Source organism: Terrapene carolina, unplaced genomic scaffold, assembly GCF_002925995.2.
Source record: "Terrapene carolina triunguis isolate 2854851 unplaced genomic scaffold, T_m_triunguis-2.0 Scaffold34021, whole genome shotgun sequence".
In the NCBI taxonomy this organism is placed as follows: Eukaryota; Metazoa; Chordata; order Testudines; family Emydidae; genus Terrapene; species Terrapene triunguis.
In genome coordinates, this window is record NW_020698372.1 from 1,322,973 (window position 1) to 1,348,452 (window position 25,480).

The following is a 25,480-nucleotide window of genomic DNA, read 5'->3' on the forward strand; positions in this document are numbered from 1 at the left end:
GTCCCCCCACCCCATTATAAAAGAGTAAGCATGAGAAGGAAAATCCCAACAGTCTCCATATGACACAAAGGCACAGTACAACTATCACTGCTTGAAAAATCTTTGTACAATAGCTGGAAATTCCACAGACTCTCCAGTGTCAAGGGCTCTCATGGTACATCATCCCAGGAATTATCCAAACCGATTATCAAAATAGCAAACAAACAAGAATTTTGGAAAGCGCAAATACCGAGGGCCAAATTTTGCAGACATCCTTTTTGCAGATACAATTTACAACCTCAAAACGTATGTCCAATCAATAGTTTTACCCACCTTTCAGTTGTGGGCACAAATCTGAGTATGAGATTGCAGGCTCAGATGAAGTAGACAGAGGTGCAGGTGCTCTGATCTGTACTCACGGGTCATCCTGTGAACACAAAAAATGAACACAAGATGTACAGCCACGCAAACTCTTAGACACGAGATTTACAGATACATGCTGTGCCTGGCCTGGCTGGAAACACAGACCTTAATCTTCACCTAAATCCTCAAGAGAACTTAGAATCTGTTTCTTCAGAATTATCTGCTCTCCAACATGCATTAAGTTCTCTGCTTCCTTTTGACTTGTATAAATAAATATCATACCCTGACATGCCACCTTCAGTCTGGTGGTAGAAAATACTGGTGAAAAGACTGAACAAGCAGAAATCCTTTTCTTTTTTCATGATGTCAATCATTTGCAGGTATGCACAGTGACATAACAACAGGTCTGTGTGGAAAGGAGATAAATTTGGTTCTCACGTGTGTCAAGCCTTCTGGCGGAAGTACTGCTGAGAGATGTAACAAGAGTAAAGAGCATGAAATACGCTATGCATTTGATCTCAGAACTGTGTCCCCGAGTCCTTAGAAGAGTGCAACCCTAGGTGTCTATTTGATCCAAAAGTAATTTTCATGGTCACGTCTGGACCACGATTATAATCAAGTGGCTTTGTTCCAGTATCCTTTAGGATAGCTCCCAGACATGATGTGCCATGTGAGCCAACCCCCATATCAGCCTGAATCTCTGTCCAAGGTACTAAGATATGTTCCATCAGCTGGATGATCCTGCAAGGTGCTGAGTTCTCCCTGCTGGGAACTACAAAGCATCAACTCCTATTGATTACAGAGAGCTGTGAAGGAGTTCAGCACTTCACAGAAGATACTCAGCACACTGCAGGATCTGATCCTAAAGCCATATTCTTACACGTATACAAAGTCTCAGTGACTGGACTACTATTATATTTTTGTTAGATTTACGCAGCACTAACCCATTGCACTAATCACAGCAGAGGACAGGCTAATATTCCAAGCATCTCCTTTGTCAGAAAGTAATTGATGCCATGTGGTCGTCATATTAAAAGAGGCACAAAGGAAAAAAGACAGAGGGGCAGATTTTCAGCTGATGTAAATACCGTAATACCACTGATTTCAGTGGAGCTACGTCAGTTTACATGAACTGAGGACCTGAGCCAGAATTTGGGACCATCCACTCACAGCAATAAGTGCAAATGGAACTGAGAGGAATAAAATAAGAAAATTAATTTTCATATAGATGCATAGATTTTAAGGCCAGAAGGAACCATTATGATAATCTAGTCTGACCTGTTTAACACAGGGCATAGAATTTTACCCAGTGATTCCTGCATCAAGCCAATAACTTCTGGTTAAGCCAAAGCATATCTTTTATCCCAGTTTTCCTTCTTCCCCGTTCACAAGTGTAGTTTCACATTTAGCCTCTTTTCAGCATACTTTACTGAAGTATAGCAAGCGCTCTCCTGCCTGTCCCTCTGTGGTATTCTGGAGTGCACTCCTCCACTTAAAAGAAGCTGCATCCAAATTCTGCCACTGAAACATTTCTTCTAGCTTTACTAGAAAGAAACTAAATTATCTTGGCTTTACAGGGTAATACTGCTGTTGACAAACGTTTTCGACCTGGAAGAAGGAGCTTTAACTGCAGACAATCTCGACAGTATGAAAAATTACCTAACGTCTACTTACCCAAACCAGTATGCAGAATTATTGCCACAGATTAAAAACTGCAGTTTGGAAGCTGAACTAGACACGGTAACTTGCTCCTTTGTGCACCAGCCTTGGTTCTTTTTTTCTCTGTTTCCTTTTCCCTCAGTCAGAAGTGGAAGCTTATATTGATGGTCGGGTCTAAGGGAGAGAAAGAACACGAACTCTATTAGCTCTTGTACTGATGAGGAGGTCCTGAGTATGTTTAATGTGATGGTAGATGTTACACTTAGCTTAGGCAACCTAAGCGACTCCTTCCTTGCTTAGGCCACTTAGCAGCCCCAGGTGATTGTAGCCTTTAGGTAAAGATGCTTCTACTGAGTAACTTTAGGTCAGTGGTTCCCAAACTGGGGTTCGTGAACCCCTGGGGGTTCACGAAACGTTACAGGGGGTTCTCGGGAAAAAATTCCCTAATGGCGGACAGAGCTGTCCTTAGGGACCCTGGGCAGCACGGGACCAGCAGCCCGGAGCCCCTGGACTTCCAAGAGCTAAGCAGATCAAAGCAAGCACATCTATCACACTGAGGAGATTTAAACTTCAAGACTCCTTATAAGAAATGGAAAGGGAGGTGGATATTTTTTGCTGTTTTTAAAATTAAATAGGCAGCTAGTATTGTTTTTAAAATTATTATGAAGAACAAGTTTAAGCTTCGTTGTAACATGTATTGTTTGCTTGAACTGCTCAAGACCTGAATGCTTGTATAAGAAGAACTCTTTGAGTTGGCTTCTTAGATACCTTCATGCTGTTTCACATCTGATACTTCTTGATGAAACATAGGAGCCTTGTCTTATAACAAGCTTATTCAAAGTGATACAAGCTATGAAAGTGAGATCTTGGAAGAGTGCTGCCATTTTCATAATGTAATAAAATACTGTAATGATAAATAATAATTAATAATAAATAGTGTGTAATAAGCATGTCATAAAAACAAATTTTATATTTCCAAGATCACTGCTTTTATAATTTATACTCAGGTAAAGGAGAAAATCCCTGGAAATATTCCTTTTTAGGAGGGGGTTCGCGAGACTGGACATTTTGGTGAAAGGGGTTCACAGGTTGTTAAAGTTTGGGAACCACTGCTTTAGGTGGAACATTTATATTCTCTCTCTATATATTATATATATATTCTGCAGCTGCTGGCTGCCATAATTTGCTTCTAGCATAATAAGCCAGCTGTAAATTAATACTCACCTATCCCCTGGAGAGAGGAGGGAATTGTGACCCAGAGGGGTCTCTGTAGGCATAGTGCCTCCTGGGGCAATGCAGCTTACACACTAGCCCGGGCTCTGAGCTGTGACACTTAGTCACACTCAGACCTCTTCTGATGGCCTTGGCTGGGCAAGCGAATTCATTAAAATAAAACCTTCCCACGCCCCTCAAATGGAAGAGGAGTCAAACTGTTTGGAGACATTCAAGTAAAAACTCCCATTCCAACTTCCCATGCGCCCAGGACTCCCTCCCTGCAAACCTGGGGTGCACCGGGATCTAGCCACGCAGCTCCTATTAATTGGCATCTCACCGCTGGACTCTGAAGATGGCACAACTAATTTTGGTGGATGCTGGCTCTGCTACAGTAGACTTAGGACCTAATCCTGTAAACTTTACCTGTGTGAGTAGCCTTTGATGTCAATGGAACAACGCCCATAAATAAGAATTTCAGGGTCCAGCCCAAAATGTTCAAACCTTCTATAAGCAAAACACGGTCATCACCATGTCTGCCAGAAACGCCTCCCTGTAGATGAACTGGCAGGAGGGAGGTGATGTAAGTGCAGGGCTGCTCCTTTTATCATCCTTTCCCCTCCGCTCAGGCAGCCAATTGACTTCGCTCAGTAAAGCACCAGCTTTACTGCTCAAGCCCTAAGCTCAACCCTGCACTAAGGTTTCCTCCAGCACGATTGCCATGCACATTGGGCTTCCACATCGTCCGTCCGCCCGCCCAGCACTAACGGTGTGGCCATCAGTAGTACATAGCACGTTACGGGTTGCAATGAATGTGGGAAGGCTGCTAGGTTTTTGTGTGGGTCATAAGTCTGGCCCTTTGAGATTAGATGTAAGAGGATGTTGCCATATTACTTATAGAACTAGGAGGGGAAATGGTCTGCATTTCTAAACCCAGCTTTAATAACAGCCATCTAGTCACTTGACTGCTCTGCCTGCATTTCCCATCTGTACTAAGGGGGATAATAGCTACCCTTGTGGAGGTGCTGACTCAGGCACGTTAATGTTTGTCAATCATTTTGAAGATGAGAAGTGCCAAGTATTGTTATCGGCTTCATTCCTGCCCCACCACTACCCGGGGGAATAGTTCTTCTACATGCTAGCAGGCCCATTGAAGTCAACGGGTGACATTCTGCAAATCTAAAGTAATTCAAAGGACTTCAGTGGAACTCCTCAGGCTTTAGGAACCAAGATCAGGATACGATTCATTTTGATTACTTAGGACTACTTGCCTGAGTAAAGATTGCAAGACTGGTCCATTATTATTCCGGGTAGTAGTAGGAGGCCAATTCTGCACCATTCAAACAGGCCAGCAAAGATCTCAACTAGTTCATTACTCAAGGCTACTGGCACATAGTTACCATTTGCCATCATTAAGGTCCAGATTTTGATGCCTTTATTCATGGTGAGTAGTCTTATTGGAATCAGTGGGTCTCCTTGAAGAGCAAGGCACTAATCAACAAGAGTAAAAGGTGGCAGAGTTTAGACTTACCTTACCTACAGTTTTCATTTACTGTTTAAAGCGGTAGAAGTAGAGCTTCAGTAAGAGGCAGGAGACGTACTTTTAATGAAAGGTTATTTTGGGTTAAAGTTCTTTTGTATAATAATCTGATGTTGATTTCTATCAGTAAATAAGCAAGGGTGTAGCTATCTGAAGAGCTGACACCACCACGCTTGGTTAGGTTCTACTCTCTTCTTCTCATTGGCAGGCTGTCCAAGGCACTGGACTGGCATTTATAGTGTATTCGGAAGCAATAAAAAACATGGAGGTCTCTCAGCTGTATTCAGTGCTGTACTTTATTATGCTGCTGATGCTGGGCATAGGCAGTATGCTGGGGAACACTGCAGCTATCCTCACCCCTTTGACAGACAGCAAATTTCTGTCCACCCATTTACCTAAAGAGGTGATCTCAGGTAAGTTCACTACCACATAATAAAACAGGTCGACAGCGGGTAGGAATTCAGGCTGCATAAGGAGTGAACACACTCAAGAGGGATTTGGAAGCCCCCAGCGTGGAAGGTTCTGCGTGCCCTCTACTCCCACTGACTTCAAGGGAAGTGAAGGGTACTCAGCCCCTTGCAGGCTCAGGTCCTAAGGGGAGTTGACTGATTACAGTGGGAGTTCCGAGTGAGTAAGGACTGCCCCACCCCCGCAGCCTGTCAATTGCATGAGGAATGTCACGTGAGGCCTGGTCGCCAGCCTCCAAAATGCAGTTCTTTCACAACAACCGCAGACGCTAGTGTGCATCATTCTCATTCATCAAAATAGTGCTTTAAAAAAAAAAGTCAAACATGATACGAATAAGGAAAAACAAAACAATGTTACAAGTACACAGTGAATATTTTTTGAAAATCTCAGCAGGAAGCACTTGTGTGTCCCTTGTACTGTAATACAACATACAGATACTTTGCTATTGGTTTCACAGAATATATTTAAACATAAACTTCAATCAGTGGTGGCATTTCTCAGGGAAGATTGCCTGCCTCAGTTTATGTTTGCTGTGAGACCCAAGATAGAAAAACTCCCTAGGAGGAACCATAATTCTCCAGAATACAAGGCCCAGAGTATTTTATTGCTTTTAAGAAACAGACATTGCAGAGATCACGTCTTCATATTTACAAGGACTTCTGACACAAATATCCTGTCAAATGATCAGTCAGATTAGTATTTAATGATATGTGAGCATCAAAAAGTTTGCATATGCATCCAAATGTCTCCATATTTATAGGAACTTCTTTGATCTTGAAATCAGATCACAAATGTATAGTATCTTAGTACATCTGCCTCTGACCAAAAGGAGGAGAAACTCCTATCAAAAAATAGCTAGCTAAATTTTTTGAACCTCAAAACATTTGCATCAGTTCCTATATTACACCACCTGTATAGTTTTAACTATAAATAATCCACCATTATCAGCAGAGTTCCACAGAGTTCCACAGTTATTTCATTCACATAGCCTGCCAAAGCTATTTGTGTTCTTATGACACAGAACAAAGGCCATTAGGTGGGAGGGTGCATGTGTGATTAAACAAATAATCAGGGATGCTTCTTCTACAGCTATTTACAAGAAATCATAGCCAATAGCTTTGTGCTCATAACCAAACCAGCAATAACAGTGTATGAGCAGGGTCATAAGAAAATATTTTGCAAGGAAATATTTTTTAGCTTCTTCATACTGTCTTTGCGTAACAGCAGTCATGCCACACCTTTTACTATTCATCAGGTCAAATAAAAAGAAAAATCACAATACCCTCCAGCTTCACAGGGATGCTGTGAATCTTAGTTCATTGATGTTTGCAAAGTGCTTTGAGATCTTCACAAGAAGGAGGTATGCAAATGCAAAGGCACCTCACATTTGGTGCTGAGTGCAGAAATATTAAGATACTGCCTTTAAAATTAAATGCAACTTGGGAAGCAGGCAAGAGGAAATTGAGTTAATTTCACCTTTCTCCAACCCCTCCAGTTAGTGCCATCAGAGAACATCCCAGATGCTGATTGCAACTCTCTGTGCTTTTTCAAGGCTTCCCTGCTAATTTACATAGGAAAGTGCCACATGAAGCAACAATTCTTCAAATGTGGGGGAAATGGTCTTTAAAGCTTTATAATGCAAGCAACATACATTTAACAACTGTAGCACAGGCCTCACCCACATCAATGCTCTAGCCTGGGTATTTATATAGCATCAATCACTGTAGTATGTAGACATTGCTAGTTTTCTTGGTTCCCCTAAGACTACCAATTACCACTAAAAACAGGCTAAAACCCGATGTCTTTTATTTAATGCAAAGCCTCCGACTCTTGCCCTAGTAACATTTTCCTTTCCGTTGAGGCTAAAATAACCTCTTTGTTTTATTCCTACAGGTATTGTGTGTTTCATCAACTGCATTGTTGGCCTGGTGTTCACCATGGAGGCTGGAAACTATTGGTTTGACATATTCAATGACTATGCAGCTACCCTCTCTCTGCTGCTCATCGTTCTGGTGGAGACGATCGCTGTTTGTTACGTCTATGGGCTAAGGAGGTAAGAGTTTAAAACCTCCTCCCTTACTGCTGTAACTGTGCCATCGCAGGGATCTGGTGCAGGCAGGACACACTGGGGAAAGCACTTAGGCCAGGACAGCAGCTCCAGGGAGAAAAAAAAATCTTTCATCAGATTTGAGGACTGAGCTGTTCTTTCAGCCTGGGCAGCCAAGAGGGGGTGACACTCACAGAGCTAGGTGGGGGTGGCACCTCCCCAGCAACATCCTCTCATTCCCTCACAAGCCTCCCCAGGGAGGGTACCGGGGTCAGGATTCATTCCTGGGAAAGGGACGGGTTAGAGCTGGAGTGACCCCTGGAGTTGTGCTGCCCCAAGCACGTGCTTGGTTTGCTGGTGCCTAGAGCTGGTCCTGTCCCCACATCACTCCCCACAGAAGTTTAAAGCTGACTGAGCCACAATGGCAGGAGCCAGTAGGGCTGCACAGCGCCCCATCACACTTCCCTGGTCTCCACGTATCTGCAGGCTTTGGGGGGGTCAAAATAACTCATCCCAGGCACAAATCCCATCGCTGGACTAAAGCACTGATGCCATGGACATGATCAAGGGGAGCCTCCGACATTCCCACTTCCCCCACCCAGGTTTTTCCCTACCCCGGGGACAAGCTGGCCCTAAGCCACTGGTTTAGGTAACATGCTTTTTCCCTTTCAGCCTGCACCTATGTTTTCCTACAAAGGTCACTATTAAACTGTGCTTACCGGTCCTTCCCTGTTAACTCACCTAATTCTTGCTCTTAGCTCTAGTGCACATGCTGCATCCTTTGCCCAAACCCTTCCCCTGCCCTCAGAACACTTGCACCCTGGACGGAGCAAGCAGCTCTGGTTACCTTAACCCACGGCAGAGTTTAAATAGGAAGGGGAGGCGGAAGTGAGAGTCAATTGGGTAACCCAGTTCCCCATCCCTAGCTAGGGTGACCGGATGTCCCGATTTTATAGGGAAAGTCCAGATAGTTGGGGTTTTTCTTACATAGGTGCCTATTATCCCCCACCCTCTGTCCCGATTTTTCACACTTGCTGTCTGGTCACCCTATCCCCAGCCAATGGAAAAACAGCTTCCTTCATGCTCTCGCATCCTGAGTTCTGGGCACTGTGCTACCTGGCAGGTGTTCCGTGCAAAGTGATGTCCCACCCACCCACACACACACACATTGACTGAGAATAGTGGGTGGGAACAGTTTAATCAGACTCATCCATTTAGAGGTAAAAACAATCTTGGTGTTTAAGGGTCTTGCAACTGCAATCCCTTCCCATGCACAGTCCCACTCAGGTCAGTGGCACTCCTCAGCCTAGGCAGAGCAATGCTTGGTACTGCTTGCAAGAGCACCAAGCAGGGCCAAGAAAATCCCATCACTGCAAAGAAAAGCATTGTGGTCTCATCTGTTGCAAAGCCCAAGCAGATGTGTTCTATAAGGGCAGAGGCCAGCAGGGCACAGGGGTGTACACTGACACCCCTGATATGTTAAGTTTATACTTGTTAGCTGAACAGTGAATTTAAAGTTTTTAAATCCTATTAAGTCATTAAAATATATAAACATATTTACTACATCCAGTTCATAGATGTATGTTACATCATTATACAAAACAAGGGACCAAATATGTGACTCCTATTCTTAGTATTTCCCACATTTTCACAGGGGATCGTGAGATACTGCATAATGCCAAAAACACACTTTCCCATAGGTTTTGTCCACATGGGTTACTTAAGCATGTCGGCCAGGGCCATAATCGGTCTCCTACCCACTAGGTAACTGAGCACCTTGCATTATTTGAACTAATATAGAAACTTTCTGCATTTGTTTAGGGGGGAGTTGTTTGGGTGGAAAAAAAAAAAAAAAAACCAGCTAGAAAAATTGTAAGTGATTCTACCTGCTTTTCTCTAGCTCTCTCTCTTACTATGACCCAATGTTTTCCACTTAACTTCTGCTCAATACACATTACACACCTTTTGACCTTAGCAGATGCTCCTAGCGAGCCAAATTCCCTGCAGCTAGGTCTCTTTCAGCTCACATCCTGCCTAGCCACATACACTTTTTCCTACTGAGCAATTTCCCCCCCCTACAGGCAGATTTGGTCCTTTATAGTTGTAGAGCACACCTAGGTACATGATATTATTTGTACATATTTAGATAGGACTTAACAGGATTCACACATTAATCTCTAGGCCCTACACATTAGAAATCCCTCACAAGCCTTTTTCCTTTGTATCTTTCAAAATACATCTTTTCCTAATGTAGCCAAGAAATACAATGAGGAACTAAAAGAGGAAGGGACCTTGAAAAGTCAACAAGTCCAGGCCCCTGTACTGAGGCAGGACCAATGAAACAGTCCATCCCTGACAGGCATTTGTCAAACCACCTCTTAAAAACCTCCAGTGATGGGGATTTCACAACCTCCCTTGGAGCTTAACTATCATTTACAGGTAGAAAGATTTTCCTAGTATCTAACCTACTAATGCAAAATCAAAATGGTAGTATAGTTGAACAAACTGTGCAATTTTTTTTTTTTTAAAAAACAGATTTGAAAAAGACCTTCTCCTAATGCTCGGACATAAGCCAAACTGGTATTGGAAAATTATGTGGGCTTTTGCCAGTCCTGTGCTAATTATAAGTTTGTTGATATTTTACCTCACTGACTACATCCGCACAGGAACACTGCAGTACCAAGCCTGGGATGCCACACAGGTATTTATTTTACTTATCACTTTGTTTCATCACCAGTCCCTTCTTGCCATTGGGACTTGGAGATATCAGCATATTCAAGGTATGGGGGGGAGCCTGCTCAAACTGCACCAGCTGAAAATTAACACAGCAGGTTTCAATCTGGAACTAATATGGGTCTTTAATTTTAATGGAAGGCAGAAGCAGCTGCATTCCCTAACCCTCACACAAATAATAAAGCTTTCATCTAAGAGTTAGAATCATTTTTTATAAAGTTTGTTTGTTCAAAATATCACAACAGCAGTGATACCACACTAAGTGATCAATTGTGAATAGGAAATGACATTTTCATGAGACCAAGAGGTTTTCAGTACTTCGAACAAAGCTCCCACATACCTAATTACACATGCAATAGAATGAATCACAATCCAATTCATTCTCCCTAGTGGGCATAATACATGTTTTATAAAAGTACTTAAATACATGTTTATCACAGAGAAAGAACAATTTGGATTTTCTTAAGTAAATATTAATTTAACAATATTCCAGGACATGTTCCCTTTGTTATTAAAAGGAAAGTAATCAAGTTTACAGTGTTTTCATGCCACTGCTAATTTGGGTATCTGAAAGGGTGTAGGGTTTCTGCTCTTGGCTGGAGAACCGCAGATTCCAATGCAGCAAGACTGAAAACATTTTGCAGAGACAGGGATCACAACTGTGCCATGTCAGGAAGAAATAATCCTGCTGAGAAAAGTTTCCAGTGACAAATTTAGCCTCAAAGTGAAAAGCTTACATAAGCACTAACATTTCTCACTATTTCATGTTAAACAGCTGTAACAAATATTTACCTGCACCAGCTATAGTAAGCTTTGTTGCTTGCTGCCAACTTCCAACTGGTGATAAGGGGCAACACTTAAAAGACAGCTAGTATACTGCAGTATCTCACACAATGCTAGCTGTATGAGTTGTATCACAGCTGACAATCCCTTCAAGTGTTCAGAGAAATCTAGATGGTGCTGCTGAATGCAAGATGCAGGCCTCCATTCAGTTTCTCCATTTAAGCACTAATTACATTATGGGGAAATAGTGGACGTATAGTAAAGCTCTGAATAGCTATACAGCAGCTTTGGGTTGTATTACATCATTTAGCTGGATTCCCAGACCACCAAAGCTGAGAGCAGTCAGCTATAGTGTGTCCAGCACTAAAGGCACACATACAGCACTCCTGAACAGCCTCCTTATTGATTAGTTCATGGAGTGTTGGTCATAGCTCTGTTCACTCCCCGCAAGAATCAGAGGACTATCCGCAACTATGAAGCCTCATACAGTGTGGTGAGGGGTCAGAGGGTCAAGGAGCACATTTAAAAGAGGGAGAAGTAGCAGGATACAGCTGGAATTCGGATAATCCCATTGAGCATGGGAGAAAAAGAGAGTAGCTTAAATCCCATAAGACATAGTGATGCTGTAGGAACAGAACTGCAGCCATGTAGTTTAGATTTAAAAAAAAAAAATTTTTTTTTTTTTAAATTGCTTTAGCTCCTCGATACCACTAAACCTTGAATTCCACACATTTAGGCTTTTTACAGTGGCACTAACAGGAAAAGTGACACCTTGTACCTTTACTTTCTGACTGCTTGAGAGCAGAGTGCTTTAGAGATGTGCATAATCTGGGAAGGACTTATTCTGAACTCATGATTAAGACAGCATCTTTCTCCCCCTTAAAGAGACAGGAAGTGAGCCATACTAATATTGTATTTAGAATAGGCATACCTTACAATTAAAAAAACCCTTTCAATGAACTTAGTGTTCTTAAAAGGTGCTGATGGGAGTAATAACCACAGCAAGTACAGACAGATAAGCACAGGCAGCAATGCTAGTTACCCCATCTACTAGGGTGTAGTCTAGGGATAAGGGTAATTGTTTCCATGACTGTTCAGGATGTGGCCTCTGTTCAGATTACTGAGGCAATCTGTATGGGATTGTATGAGAACTGACATGAAACCATTCACTTATTTTGTGTAGCACACTCCACTAGTACCTTGCCTCAAGGTTGGCAGTTCAAATCCAGCCTAGGTCAGTAGTGACTAAAGCTCTATAGTCCATCTCTCTCCACCTACCACAGCCAACATACAGGACAAAAATTAATCATGCAAATACAAAATGCTGTGGGATTCAACCCATTAGCATAAATAACTTTCTATAACTGTTTTCATGATTCTTTATTTCTACTGTAACTTTTTGGTAAGAACAAGAAGAATATGTATTGTGCACAGCAAACTCTGGAACTAAAATGAGTGATGTCTCTTGAAGTGACAGTCCATACCAATCCTTGATATTTACATCAAGGTATACCGAACACCTCTACACACCAACATCTGCTTTACAACTTAACTTTGTTCTCTAGCAAAACTGTGTATAAATTTAAGATCACTGCCAGCCATCCAAAATTAAAGATCCAACACTTTTAGGGTAGTAAAGGATCTCATTTCTTATAGTAAGTTACACAGAGGAGAGGGCTACAATTACTTCATGCTAATATTCTCTCTTATTTGCAGGGTCAACTGGTTACAAAAGATTATCCAAGTTATGCCCTAGCAGTTATTGGACTACTTGTGGCTGCATCCACAATGTGTATACCAATAGGTGCATTAATAATTTTTATTATGAAGAGACTGAAGAAGAGAAATGTATCAACTCTTGAGTGAACATTCATAACTGGACTCATGAAAACTTTATCACCAGTTGCAATAACTGTGTGGATCTTGGAGACCACAATAACCATTACTTGTAGCAACTATTCATAGATTTGCAGAACCTTGGGTGATGTATTTACCATGAAGTGCTCTTGGCAGCTCCCACAGTGGTTCAAAAAGTTCTTCTGTGGCGGACGAAGCCTTAAGAGGGTCTCTAACTGATATACAAAGAACAGCAGCTCATAAAAAGCCACCTAGCACAAGTTACCAAGTATTATTGGCTAATGACAACTGATGTTAGGCTGTTATTTCTCACTGTGCAGTACTGCCTACTTAAAACAATGAGCATCAATTATATGAAAGCAAATTCTTTTGTAACTGAAGTACTGGAAATTACTCTTCAAAATAGTATGCATGTACATGAGTGGTTTTCTTGAAGTTTTATATATATAGTTTGACTTCTCAAGTTTTGTAATCTGAATGTGGCAGTCTTTTCTATTTGAGAGAAAAAACTAGGAAGGAGGTCAATATTTCTTAAGAGCTGACGTAAAAGCAAAACAGTTTAAGCTTATGCATAAGCTGTGCCAATTCTTATGTTTCCAATAGAAGTAGATATCAGGTTCCACTATGCAACTGTGTACAGTATCTGTTTTCTAGGGAGTTACTAGTAAATGCACATCTTTAAGCAGTAAAATGTATCTGTGACATAGTTTCACAAACCACTCAACACAAAAGCCTCACACCATACAACTAACTTCAACAAAGTTCACACCCATGGATATGTATTTTGATTTTAATCTTATGATGCCACATTCCAATGTTTTATAGACCTGAACCATTTTTCCCTGTGAGAAAGTTTTTCTATAACAGAATGAACTCAAGATGTGTTACATTTTAAGTTTCACTTAGATAGTAGAATTGTACTATTTTTTTGTTAAGAAAAACAGAAGAGGTCACCCTGAAATGCAATGTTAAACAAAACACAACATTTAAGAAGTATAAATTCTCTAAATATACATTTTGGTTATGTGACCTTAATAGAACACAGTATGTGTCTTGCAAAGGAAGAAGCAACGTTCATTTTGATTGAACAGTATTACAACATAACAAGTAGCTTACCTGGTCAGAGAAGAGCAAGAGGTGAAATTATAGTATGTACTAGGAAAAGAAATTATCTCGGCTGAACTGCATGAACAAAGGTAACATGGCATGCTTAGTCCGCAGTAATGCTCTACGGTTGCATACAATGAATACAAACCTCATTCAGGGCTTAACTGACAAAAGAGACAACTTTTCCACATTTGTGTTTATTAAAAATCGACATTGTAAACAAAACCTGTACAAAAAATATCAGACTGCTTAGAATTTTGTAACATGTATCTGTGGTGTGAGAGAAGTTATCGCCTAGGTCCCCCTCTTCCTCTGCCACGGCCACGGCCTCTGCCCCGACCTCTGCCACGGCCTCTTCCTGCAACTGAGCAAGCAAACAAAACAAAGAACAAGTTAACTTTTACACCTGAATAGAGTTTATTTGAAATAAAGTGTATGCTGTATCAAATGTAAAAGACATTGTATTTTATCATATAGGACTTGTAACTGGATACCAGACTGTGATAATGCTATCAAATTTCAGACACACCAAAGTTTTTGTTTATCTATTTCAATTCCCTTGCACTTGATTTTTGCATTTTTTAAACAAAAAACTACTGTACAATTTACACTTCTCTATCTACTCCACTTTCAGTTCTGAAAACAAAGGCATATACTAGCTTTCTGAATAATATGAAAGCTTGACACAAGCCCCCCCGCTCTCTCTCTGAATAAAGCCTAACGATTCAGGAATTCGGATTTAAATACACAAGATGCTACAATACTGTGGGCTTCACACCCTATCCATATAACTTATTATCTATGGCAAAATGTATTATCAAAGAAACAGGCAAAGGTAGGTGTAAAATGTGTAAGTGTAGGGCCAGATTTTCCAAACTGCTCAACTTTCTTTTAGGCAACTAAAAAGTGGTACATTTCCTCAAGAGCTGATCATTCAACAGCTCCCATTGTTTTCAATAAGAAATGTTGGGTGCTGAGCATTTTTCAATTTTTGGCCATCTCTTGCTGCAACAGTTTAGTTCAAGAAAAGTGGAAATCATCTAACTGATTTACTATATTGAATAGGAAAGAACATGCTAAGTGAGGTCCTATTCACACATTCATAACAAATTTACCTACTATGTTGGCATGTCTTTTTCCTAATACATGCCTGACAGAACTACTGACCAAGCTGCTACAGATTTTATATATCCCATTAGGCAGGGACTTTCAAAAAAGGCATATCCCATACAAAAGGCACTTGCCTCTTTTAAGCAACGGGAATTGGAAGCAATAAATATGCCTCAATCATATGGCTTTATGACATTCTATCAACAGGTATGGTGCAATTTTACCCAAAGGAGGCTGGGCATGACCCCATAACCATTTAGAGGCGTGTTCTAATCATGGTGCTTTGCATGTTTAACTATGGTTTGAGACGATGGAGAGTATTGTGAAGATCTGAAAAAAAAAATGGGTTTGTCTTCATAAAACACCAGTAAGGTGCATTATTATGGAGGATTAGCAAATTGAGATAAATAGCTCTAATTACATATGAAGGTCATACATGTTGGGGTTTCTGATTAACTGAGCTAGTTAATGAACAAGAAATTTTATGGAACTCATCTGTGTAATATTGTAAAAACCTATTCACACTGTAGAGTAAAATATTTTGAAATACATAACAGTGCACTTTTCTTCCTCCCCCCCGTGTTTGTCAAAGTAAGTGCGGGGGAGGGGGAGAGGGCAGAGGGATGAAGGATTTCACAGTTGGCAGCAGAACCTCGCACAAACATGCAGCATGTATCCTCCAAGAGAACCTTAACTACTTTTTGGCAGATTAATTCCATGTTCATTTACCAATAACTGAAATTAATAAGTGAAAAATGTGAATAGTTATGCTGCACATAAATATTAACTGAAAACACCTGAATGCTTAGTTGCACAAGTAGTGAGGAATTCTGTAGGTAAGTTCCACAAACAACCTGAAATGGATATCACCAGCTTAAAAAGAAAGAGCTTTATTGAAATTTCTTTACCTGTTTTTCTAAGGCCTTGGCTACACTGGCGCTGTACAGCACTGCAACTTGCTGCGCTCAGGGGTGTGAAAACACACCCCCCCCAAGCGCAGCAAGTACAGCGCTGTAAAGCGTCAGTGTAATCAGAGCCTGCAGCACTGCACACTCGCTCGCAGCGTGCAAGCTATTCCCCTCGGCAGCGCTGTGAAGTCCCGAGTGTAGCCAAGGCCTCAGGTAATTAACGGAAAAATTATAGACAAAACTATTCAGATCGCAACAAAGAAAAACATTTGAAAAAAAAAGAAGAATAAATGACAGTAGAAACAAAACTTGACAGAGGTACTCAGGAACAAGTGTATTAACCTGAAGCTACATTTACTCAATTTCAAAAAACGATTAAGATTTTCAATAACTTGAACTCTACCCACTATGTCACAGTCTCAATTTATTAAGTCAGAAACAAACTAACATCTAGCTACTTCATTTGTTTCCAGTACATGCCACAAGCCACCATCCAACACATACAACCCAAAGATCATTCTCTTGTTCACCTTCCCATATGGTACAATGTAACTAACAGCGTGCCTCTTATCCTTCATGTACTGACCCAGAGAAGTAACCCATTCCTATTTCAATTTCCCACATAGTCAATAGATTATTCATAGAGGGTGGGGGAGTCACACAATGTTGTGGAGAGCCCTATCAATGTGCCTACACAGACTAGTGCTACACGGTCCAGACTCTGCAATCACCTTATTTATATAAATTACAGACCCCATACTCCATTACAGCTCACTTATCCTTTTTATACAATCCACATAATGTGTATAGGCCAGAGATCTCAGAGTACTACATTCACCAAACCAGGCTAGGATGTTATTTATTGAAGAGGAAAGAGGGGACCAACATTTCTGTAAAACATACCATGGTTCCATTCACAGTTTATTGTTTCCAACTGCAGTCAATGATTTTAAAGTTTCAAGTGAAGTTATCTTAAGCATATCCTTATTAGGTGGGTGAAGACATGGCACACAGGTAAAGTTGTTTATGAACCCCTAACTACAACTTTTCTCTTTTTCTAGTTTTTCTTGTTACAACAAAGTTTTAATAGTGTGGCTTTAAATTAATAGTCCCCTATTTACAACTTTAATGCTATCTTAAAGATTTTTGTTTAGGAATTGTTTGTCTGAGGAAAAAATTAGAACACTCTTGTGTGAAAATATGATGTAGATGGCAGCTGGAGCCAGAACCCTACCTATCTGAAAACATCCCAGGTTTATCATGAAAGTTAAGATCTCCAGAGACTATATAGAAGCCAAAGGTTCATTTTTTCCCCTGTAGCACATGACTCCTCAGTTATCCACTCATCATAGTAAGAGGCCCCTCTGTACTAGCTCTCATAGAGGTTAAGAAACAAAACCTGAAGTTAATAGTGCAAACAGAGATGTGACGCACACACACTAGTGAACTTCAAAAGCGAAATAAAAGGCATTTTGAAATTCTCTCAGAATTCACTGGTTTCATTTTTTCCTCAAACTTCAAAAAAATGTCTTCTCTGGTAGGACACCATATACACAATTTCAGATTTATGTAGAATTTAAGAAGGGTGTCCAGGGTTAACCTTATACATTGAGTTTCACTATCATGACATCAAATCATCTACAAATTGCCAGTGCCTTCCAGCTAGAGGACAAGAAACCTCAAAACTTACTGCAGAAAAAAAATAAACAGCAAGCTATCAATCACAGAAAACTAAAATGTCCTAACCAGACATTTTTTAAGATTACTGCAGATTCAGTAAAAGTACTAATTTATGGAGGAAACAAACCACCCCCTTAGTAATCTGGAATAAAACAAAGGTGAAATCAGAAACCAACCTGCTTCCCTTTTCTTGGATTTGACTTTTGGTTCAACATCCACTAGCAAGGTATCCAGAGGCAAACTGTCTGGCAGAATGAAGTATCGAATGTTATTTCCTCGAATACTCAATGTCTCCAACTGTACAGGCTCTCTGTTCTTCAGTGTCATTTTCACAGCTTTAAGATGCGTATTCATACTGACATCCACTCCTGAAACAAAACAGACAGATGACAAATTTTAGGGAAGAGAGACTAAATGCATCAAAAAACTGGTTACTTTTAGCATGCTAGGTAATGCCATTTTCGAAAGGACATTCTTACTAGACTTACATTTGAAAAGGAAGCACACAATTAATAGCTATTTGTGAAAAATTTTATTTAAATGACTTGTCCACCAAATGGTAAGTCTTGTTGAACCAGAAATAGAATCCAATTCACCTAGATAGCATTCAACTGCCTTAATCACAAAACCATTCTCTCTCTTCCTGTAGTTCCCCATCTTGTTCTCTAAATACCTTCCTCCCCTACAGCTAACAAGGCAATGGTCGAACAGACTCATTCACTGCACAACCCTGGTTTATTCACGGAGCATTGCTCATCCTGGCACTCAAGTTAGACAGTGGTCCTGCAAGAAAAAAAAGTGTATGATCACTTAATTAAAGACTATCATTAAGGCTGCGAGTCTGCCATGGAGGTCACAGATTCCATGACTGTCCGTGACCTCCATGACTTCTGCAGTGGCTGGTGCTGGCTCAGGCAGCCCTTGGGCCAGCAGCAGTTTGGGTGTGTGGGAGGGGGCTCAAGGTCTGAGGGTATGGAGAGGCACTTACCTCAGGGTGGGGGGCTCCCCGGCTCACACTGGCATGGCCACTCTGCAGCTCCTAGGCGGCGGCAGCGTCTCCGCACCGTGCACTGCCCATGCCCGCAGGCCCCGCCCCTGCAGCTCCCATTGGCCGGGAAACTGCAGCCAATGGGAACTACGGCAGCTGATGCTTGTGGTGGGAGCAGCGGAGCCTTTGCTCTGGCCCCTGCCTCCGCCGCCAACGAGCTGCAGGGACATGGAGCAGGGCAGAAAGCCCCTGCCAGCCTCGCCAATACCTCCTCCCTCCAGAACCAGCAGGGGTCCCGGGCCACCCCCTAGACCGTCTCCCCCACCCAAGTTTTAGTCAGGGCGGGTGTTTTTAGTAAAAGTCATGGACTGGTCACAGGCCCATGAATTTTTGTTTAGGGCCTGTAACCTGTCCATGACTTTTACTAAAAATACCCATGACTAAAACGTAGCCTTATGTATCACGATACATACAAGGAGGCAGAATTAATGGACAAACTTAATTCTGACATTTTCTAACTTATAAGTACCTGACTTTACAACCTTAACATTATTTTAACAAACTTTCTTTGTATTTAATTTCCTAGATCTTATTAAAAAGAAATAAAATAATTATGTGCATTTGTAACAACCAGCCTCCTCACCTATCACTTGTCATCAGTAGAGCTCTACCAAATTCATGGTCATGAAAAACACATCACGGACCATGAAATCTGGTCTCTCCCTGTGAAATCTGATCTTGTGTGCACTGTTTACCATATACTATACATATTTCACGGGGGAGACCAGTGTTTCTCAAACTGGGGGTCCTGACCCAAAAGGGAGTTGGGCAGGGGGGTAGGAGGGGTGTCACAAGGTTATTTTATGGGAGTTGCAGTATTGCCACCCTTACTTCTGCACTGCCTTCAGAGCTGAATGGCCGGAGAATGGCAGCTGTTGGCTGGGTGCCCAGGTCTGAAGGCAGCACCCCGCCAGCAGCAGGGCAGAAGTAAGGATGGCAATACCATACCATGCCACCCTTACTTCTGCGCTGCTGCCTTCAGAACTGGGCAGCTGGAGCATGGTGGCTGCTGAGGGCCCAGCTCTGAAGGCAGAGCTGGGATCCTGGCCAGCAGCTGCCTCTCTCCAGATGCCCAGCTCCGAAGGCAGCGCTGCCACCAGCAACAGCGCAGAAGTAAGGGCAACAGTACCACAACCCCCTTACAATAACCTTGTGACACCCCCACAACTCCTTTTTGGGTCAGGACCCTTACAATTACAACACAGTGAAATTTGAGTTTTAAATAGCAGAAATCATGGAAGTTATGATTTTTAAAACCCCATGACCATGAAACGGACTGTGAATTTGGTAGGGCCCTAGTCATCAGTGATATATGAACCCTGGACCCTCAGCACAGCTCTCTATCACTCGAGTTAATGGACTAACTAAAAGGGCCAGCAGCAGTAGAAGGCTATCATCTTCTATGGACCAGCTACCAGAGGACAAACACAAGACTGAAACACTGGGTTACATATCCAGGAGTCACCACATTTTACAGACAGCACAGTCAAACACAGAAAGGGCAGCAGTGTGGCCACAGTGTTGGGTCTAGAGTTAGATGGGAAACTTTTCCAGCTCTGTGAAAATCTTTGAGATTTCAAAAATAAATAAATAAATAAATACATAAATATCCCATTCTGCACTGGGACAAAACCAAGGCCTTTCCAAAGAAAGAGAGAGTTTTGCCTAAACTGATATGTCCCTGCAAAAAGTTTTTGTTTCAACAAACTGGAATTTTCTGATGAAAAATAGTTTCACTGAAAAATTACCAACCAGCTCTACTTGGGTCTGCCATTTTAGCAGTCTGGATTACTTTCCCAGTTTGACACCTCTCAGAGACATGCAAGGCCTTACTCAACAACAAAGGTTGTAAAGGGCACAGAATTAAGGTCTGTAGAAATAAGCAAACCAAGCATTCACAATCTTCTGGTTCCCACGCTTATGTATCTCCTAGGCAATTGGGATTTTAATAGTCGGAGAGAAGAGGCAGGAAAGTAGAGAAGTGGAAAAGAATCCAGTCTGCACGTATGCGATCTGGTTGTGTTATATACAGCATACTTCCGTGAGATGCCAGGGCAGTGTGTGCACTCAAGTAATGAACACTAATGAATTTGACAGCAGAAAAGATCTTCAAGGATTTATAACTACGAAAAATCATCACGGATTTTCATAGACCGGCAAAAAGCACCTTGCAGATCCCAGGAACATGCCTCTGCCAAACTTCAATGTGTTGCTGCAATGAAGGCCAGTGTTAGGGCTCCATCAAAAAAAAGTCAGAAAAAATTAAAATAATGTTAGGCAATAAATGTAAGGGCTGCTGCTTTGTGAAGACTACATGGCATGCCAAAGCTAATTATTTCTAATGTCATTCCAGCGTGAAGTCTTAGTCTAATGTAGACCTATTAATTTTCAGGGTCAAATTTTGCAATATCCTACACATGTTCTCAAAATGCATGATAGGAACTTGGATTAATTTTTCTATTTCCGATGATCATGCCAATTAAAATTAGTTGTACTCTTTACTGTTTCTGTAAAGAGCTCCTATCACAAAATTTAAGGCTGCAAATTATATTACTTCATTAATAAAAAAAAAAAAAAATCACAAAACACCCTCACTCTTTGGGGCCTTCCGGCCCATCAGGGCACTGCTGACCACATAAATAGGTCAGTGCCCCCAAGGAATAACAACTTTAAAAATGTATGCTGCACTTTATATATTTTCAGAATATTGTATAATAATTAATCCTCTCAAAACTGTGCGGTAGATAAGCATCTCCATTTTACACATAAAGAAACAGTTTAAGCCCTTGTCTACACAAATTAGCACCAGTTTACAAGGTGTGTTTTAAAACCACTGTACTGAAATAGGAGCAAGTTTGTCTAAAGAACAGACACTTACTTTGATTTAAGAGTGGCATATTTTAGCACCAGTTTAAGCTAAATAGAAATAAGCTTCCTCACAAACAAACATGCACTGGTTTAACTAAGGCCTTGTCTACACTTAAGTTTAACCACTTTGACAATGGCATAGTTAAAGCAAGAGTCCTACTGTAGATGAAGTTATACATTTATAAACATGCTTACACTGGAATAGCTTACTGTGGAGTTCAACAAAACAAAATAAGCTATACAGGTATAACTGTCTACACTAGGGTTTTTACTGCCAGTTTAAAAAATATATATACGTCACACCCCTTACTGACAGCTGTACACGAACACCCACAGTAAAACTTGAGGGTAGACCGGACACACCTTTAGTTAAACCAGTGCAACTCTGTGTATAGACAAGGCCTAAAAGAGATTTCCCCTAAGCCACTTGGTGTGCCAATTATTACAATTCAGGAGTACCTGGCTCTCAGTATTATAATCTAACAGCCCAGAATCTCAACACAGAATATTAAACAATATTACAAAATTTGACCTTTTGCTCTCTGGTCTATTATTGTGACCAATTATGATCTATGAGTCTTCAAAGCACTTCCTGGTGGTCTATGAAGAGCTGGCAGGTCAGAGTGATGGCCATGCTTCCAGGTGCTTCTACATGCACCTGGGCTCTTGAAAAGAGCTCAGCTGCCTGTAAATATAGATAACTGGCATCTCATTTTTACCTGCCTTTAGTAGGGGATGCCTCTAAAGGAGGAGAAGAAACAGGAGCCACCACCTGGGTCTGGAGATGCTAGTTACTAGATGAAGAATGTCAATGGAAATGTAGAAGGGAAAAATGCAGTTGAGCAGCAAATTCAAGGCAGAAGGAACTAAGGGATTGAGAAGCACATGCAGGAACAGAAGGCAGCAAAGAGAGAACAACAGAACAGAAGGGTGAGAAAAAATAAACACAGTAAACCCCAGTGTGAGACAGGTGCTAGTCCTCAACACAGTATTTATTCAGATGTGGTCCATATTATTAAAACTCTGAGAACATCTCATACATTAGATTAGTTGCCTGTTGCTGGTCTTTACATTAAAGATACATGTAGTCTGAACATTCACCGCAAACAAATATCTGAGTAAGTAACAAACATCTGAACTGATGTTCCTAATGCTACTGCTTATGGGGTGATTTTACACTTGTCACCAAGTATTTCACAAAATGTATCTCTTAAGGAAACTCATTTAGCTATCACAGTGGAGTATCTTTAGAAGAGAACAGATTTTCCTTTCACTATCAATTCCTTCATTATTTTGGTTTAGTGTCCAACATCTTGAATATCATACCTGTGATTGTTCCATGCACCTGTGTTCCATTCTTCAGTTCAATGGTCACAGTCTCATGACTCAATTTCATTAGAAACCTGCAAAATAAAAGTGTAGTTGAAAAACAGAACTTCCATTCCAATATCACAATACGTGAATAATCTTCAGAAAGTACCCAGGCCCTGCCATACATATTGCACAAAGCGTGAAGCAATCTCAAACCTCATAATATTCCAAAAATGTAATTCTGTATGGACTCTGAGGCTTTGCAACAACAACAAAAAACAAAACAGTGAAAACCATATAAGAGAGCACCCTTGATAAGCAACCTGATTGGACACTGCTCCAAAGAATCCCCAAACATACCGAGTACAATTCTGCTACACCTTTATTTGGAAGCCAAGCATTATAAAACATTCATTAAGCAGCTGGTTTTTGCTGGTTACCTGTCACTTAGGACAAGCTTTGCTTTTTAACAAAATAAATATAACAGCTACAGTCACTGCTATGGTGCAAATAGCCAAGTACATTACTTGCATCATAGGGCTAGAAGGCACTGCAGGGGTCAGTGATCTAGTCTAACCCCTTGCCAAAATGCAAAAGTACCTAAACAGAAACAGGCTAGTTTATCCCAGAATTTGTTTAGTTAAAAATGGTTTTACAAAGCCGTCAATAGTAAAGGTATTTGTTAAATAACTCGTTTGCATTAAAAACAGTCATTATAGCCCAAACACCATTGCACTGTGCTAACATTTATGAACCTTAAAGTGAAAGTGGTAATACAACAAACTAACCTATTTTCATTTGTACAAGCTGAATGAAGTGCGAGAGGTGAACAAAAGTGAAAAATAATTTAGTTTAACAATTGTTTGAATTATTGTTTAACAAGGATAATTAGTGTTTTAAACATTGCTTTAAAGAGAGGCTATTGGGATTTTTACAAATCCACTGCCATACTTTTTTTTTTTTTTTTTTTTTTAGTTAAATATGACAGATGGGAATGCCCTGACATAGCAGCACTTACAAGCACCGCATGAGTGCTCTTTGTATGTGGATTAGTTGGGGACAGGGAGTCCCTCTCTTGCTGAGTTTAGCAGCTCTGTCTGAGAAGGGAGCCAAACTTTTCCTTACTCCGCCCAATCTCACAATTACCAGAGAATAAGTCTTCTGGCTAGTAAACAATCGTATAACTTGTTGCGGGCTGCTTTAAAATACGCGGGAAATCATGGCACCACATTGGGTGATGGCATTTTCTTTTATCAATAACCGGATTCATGTTTGCTTGTTGGCTAAGGAAGAAAGCGGAAGTAGCGATGGAGTCACAACCAGCGAGCAAAGATCAGAGACCAGCAAGAACTATCCAGCTACGAGTCTAACCCAGGCTCGCAACCCAAGTGCCACAAGCCAGCCGCTACCGCGGGGGTGGGAAAACCCACGTGCGTGATGTTAAACGCCCGTTTCCTTAGGGGGATGCTTGGGAAAGGAGCAGCCCCGGAGGGGGGGGGGGGGAGAGGCCGGGGGCCGCGGCGGGCGGTGGGGGGGGGGCGGGAGCGGGGCGGGGGGGGGCGGGCCCCCCCGGGGGTCCCGCGCGGGGGGGCGCGGGGGGGGGGGGGGGGGGGGCTCCCTGGCACGGACCTGCCTGGCAGCCCCTCGCGCCGGCTCGGCGAGAGCCGATACCAGGCGGCACCTGCACCGGGGAGGGGGCAACGGTGCCCTGCTCACACGCGCCGTGGAACGGGGAGCCCGGGGCGACAGCGGCGCGAGATAAGGGGGGCGGGGGGGTGAGGAGCGCGAGCAGCCGGAGTGGCACGAGACGGGGGAAGGCCCAGCGCGCGCCTTTCCCGCCGCTGCCCGCTAACCCCCAATCCGCCTCCATCCGGGCCCATCTCACCTCACGAGCTTCATGGCGGCGGAGCAGGGGCGTCAGGCCAGCCGGCCGGGACCACAGAGCGGCAACCCCGGCAACGGGGAGAGGAAAAAATTGAGCTCGGTGCGGAGGCCTCAGACCAGGCCGCTCCGGCGCTCGGTGAAAGAAACGGCGCTACTGAGCGACTCAATGGCCGGAAGTGACTCTCCTCGCACCCGGATATGAGTGGAAGAGGCGCGGTTTGAGCGCCCCCTGCCGAGCCGGGGGACGCAGCGCAGCGGCGAAGGGGGCGGGTTGGCGCCGCTTCCGGGCTGTGCTAGGAGCCGCGCCGGCCCCGCGTCATGCCCCTGCCCCGAGTCGGATTGTGCTAGGGAGAGCAGTTCCGATACGTAGCGGCCTGTAAGAAACGGCTAGTGTAGTAAACTGCTCCCTCATGTAGCAAAGGCCTATAATAATAAATGGAGATATCCTATCTCCTAGAACTGGAAGGGACCCTGAGAGGTCATTAAGTCCAGCCCCCTGCTTTCAGTAGCAGGACCAAGTACTGATTTTGCCCCAGATCCCTCAGTGGCCCCCTTAAGGATTGAACTCACAACCCTGGGTTTAGCAGGCCAATGTTCAAACCACTAAAGCTATTGCTCCCTCCCCTCCAGGTAGCAGTTCCTTGCACTATAGTGTATGTGAAATTGCTACATGTAGAAATGTGCTACCTGTAGCAGTTATTTATACCTATAGATTGTAAGAAACAGCTTTTGTAAGAAGATGCTACTTCCCTCATAGGTCATGTTTTCTAGACCTTAAATTTTTTTTTCGCTTCTCTGGACTCTCCAATTTTTACTCCAGTTGAGCAGATAGCTCAGTACTCCTTCCTAGGAAGTCACTTCCCCTTTTGTATACGTACAGCTTATCATTCACAAACTTTGTAATTGTACTCTCTACGCCATTA

The 25,480-nt window shown here is 42.2% G+C and overlaps 2 protein-coding genes across 3 annotated transcripts in view; one reads left to right on the top strand and one right to left on the bottom strand.

Moving 5' to 3' along the window:
* LOC113409694 (sodium- and chloride-dependent transporter XTRP3-like) overlaps positions 1–12,734 on the top strand; it is a 34,065-nt gene extending 21,331 nt beyond the window's left edge. For both annotated transcript variants that reach the window (XM_026663877.1, XM_026646040.1), the window contains 5 exons: positions 1,920–2,082; positions 4,962–5,166; positions 7,115–7,274; positions 9,804–9,969; positions 12,501–12,734. In XM_026663877.1, coding sequence (XP_026519662.1) covers positions 1,920–2,082; positions 4,962–5,166; positions 7,115–7,274; positions 9,804–9,969; positions 12,501–12,650 — 844 coding nt within the window. In that variant the 3' untranslated portion in view covers positions 12,651–12,734. The remainder of the gene's footprint in view (positions 1–1,919; positions 2,083–4,961; positions 5,167–7,114; positions 7,275–9,803; positions 9,970–12,500) is intronic.
* A 659-nt stretch (positions 12,735–13,393) lies between these two features.
* On the bottom strand, positions 13,394–24,739 carry LOC113405143 (small nuclear ribonucleoprotein Sm D1). Its single transcript, XM_026646045.2, has 4 exons — positions 24,559–24,739; positions 22,689–22,765; positions 17,623–17,814; positions 13,394–14,112 (listed from the first exon to the last, which is right to left on the bottom strand). The coding sequence occupies exons 1-4, from the start codon at positions 24,570–24,572 to the stop codon at positions 14,036–14,038; spliced, it is 360 nt and encodes a 119-aa protein (XP_026501830.1). The 5' UTR covers positions 24,573–24,739; the 3' UTR covers positions 13,394–14,035.
* Between the last annotated feature and the right edge of the window lie 741 nt (positions 24,740–25,480).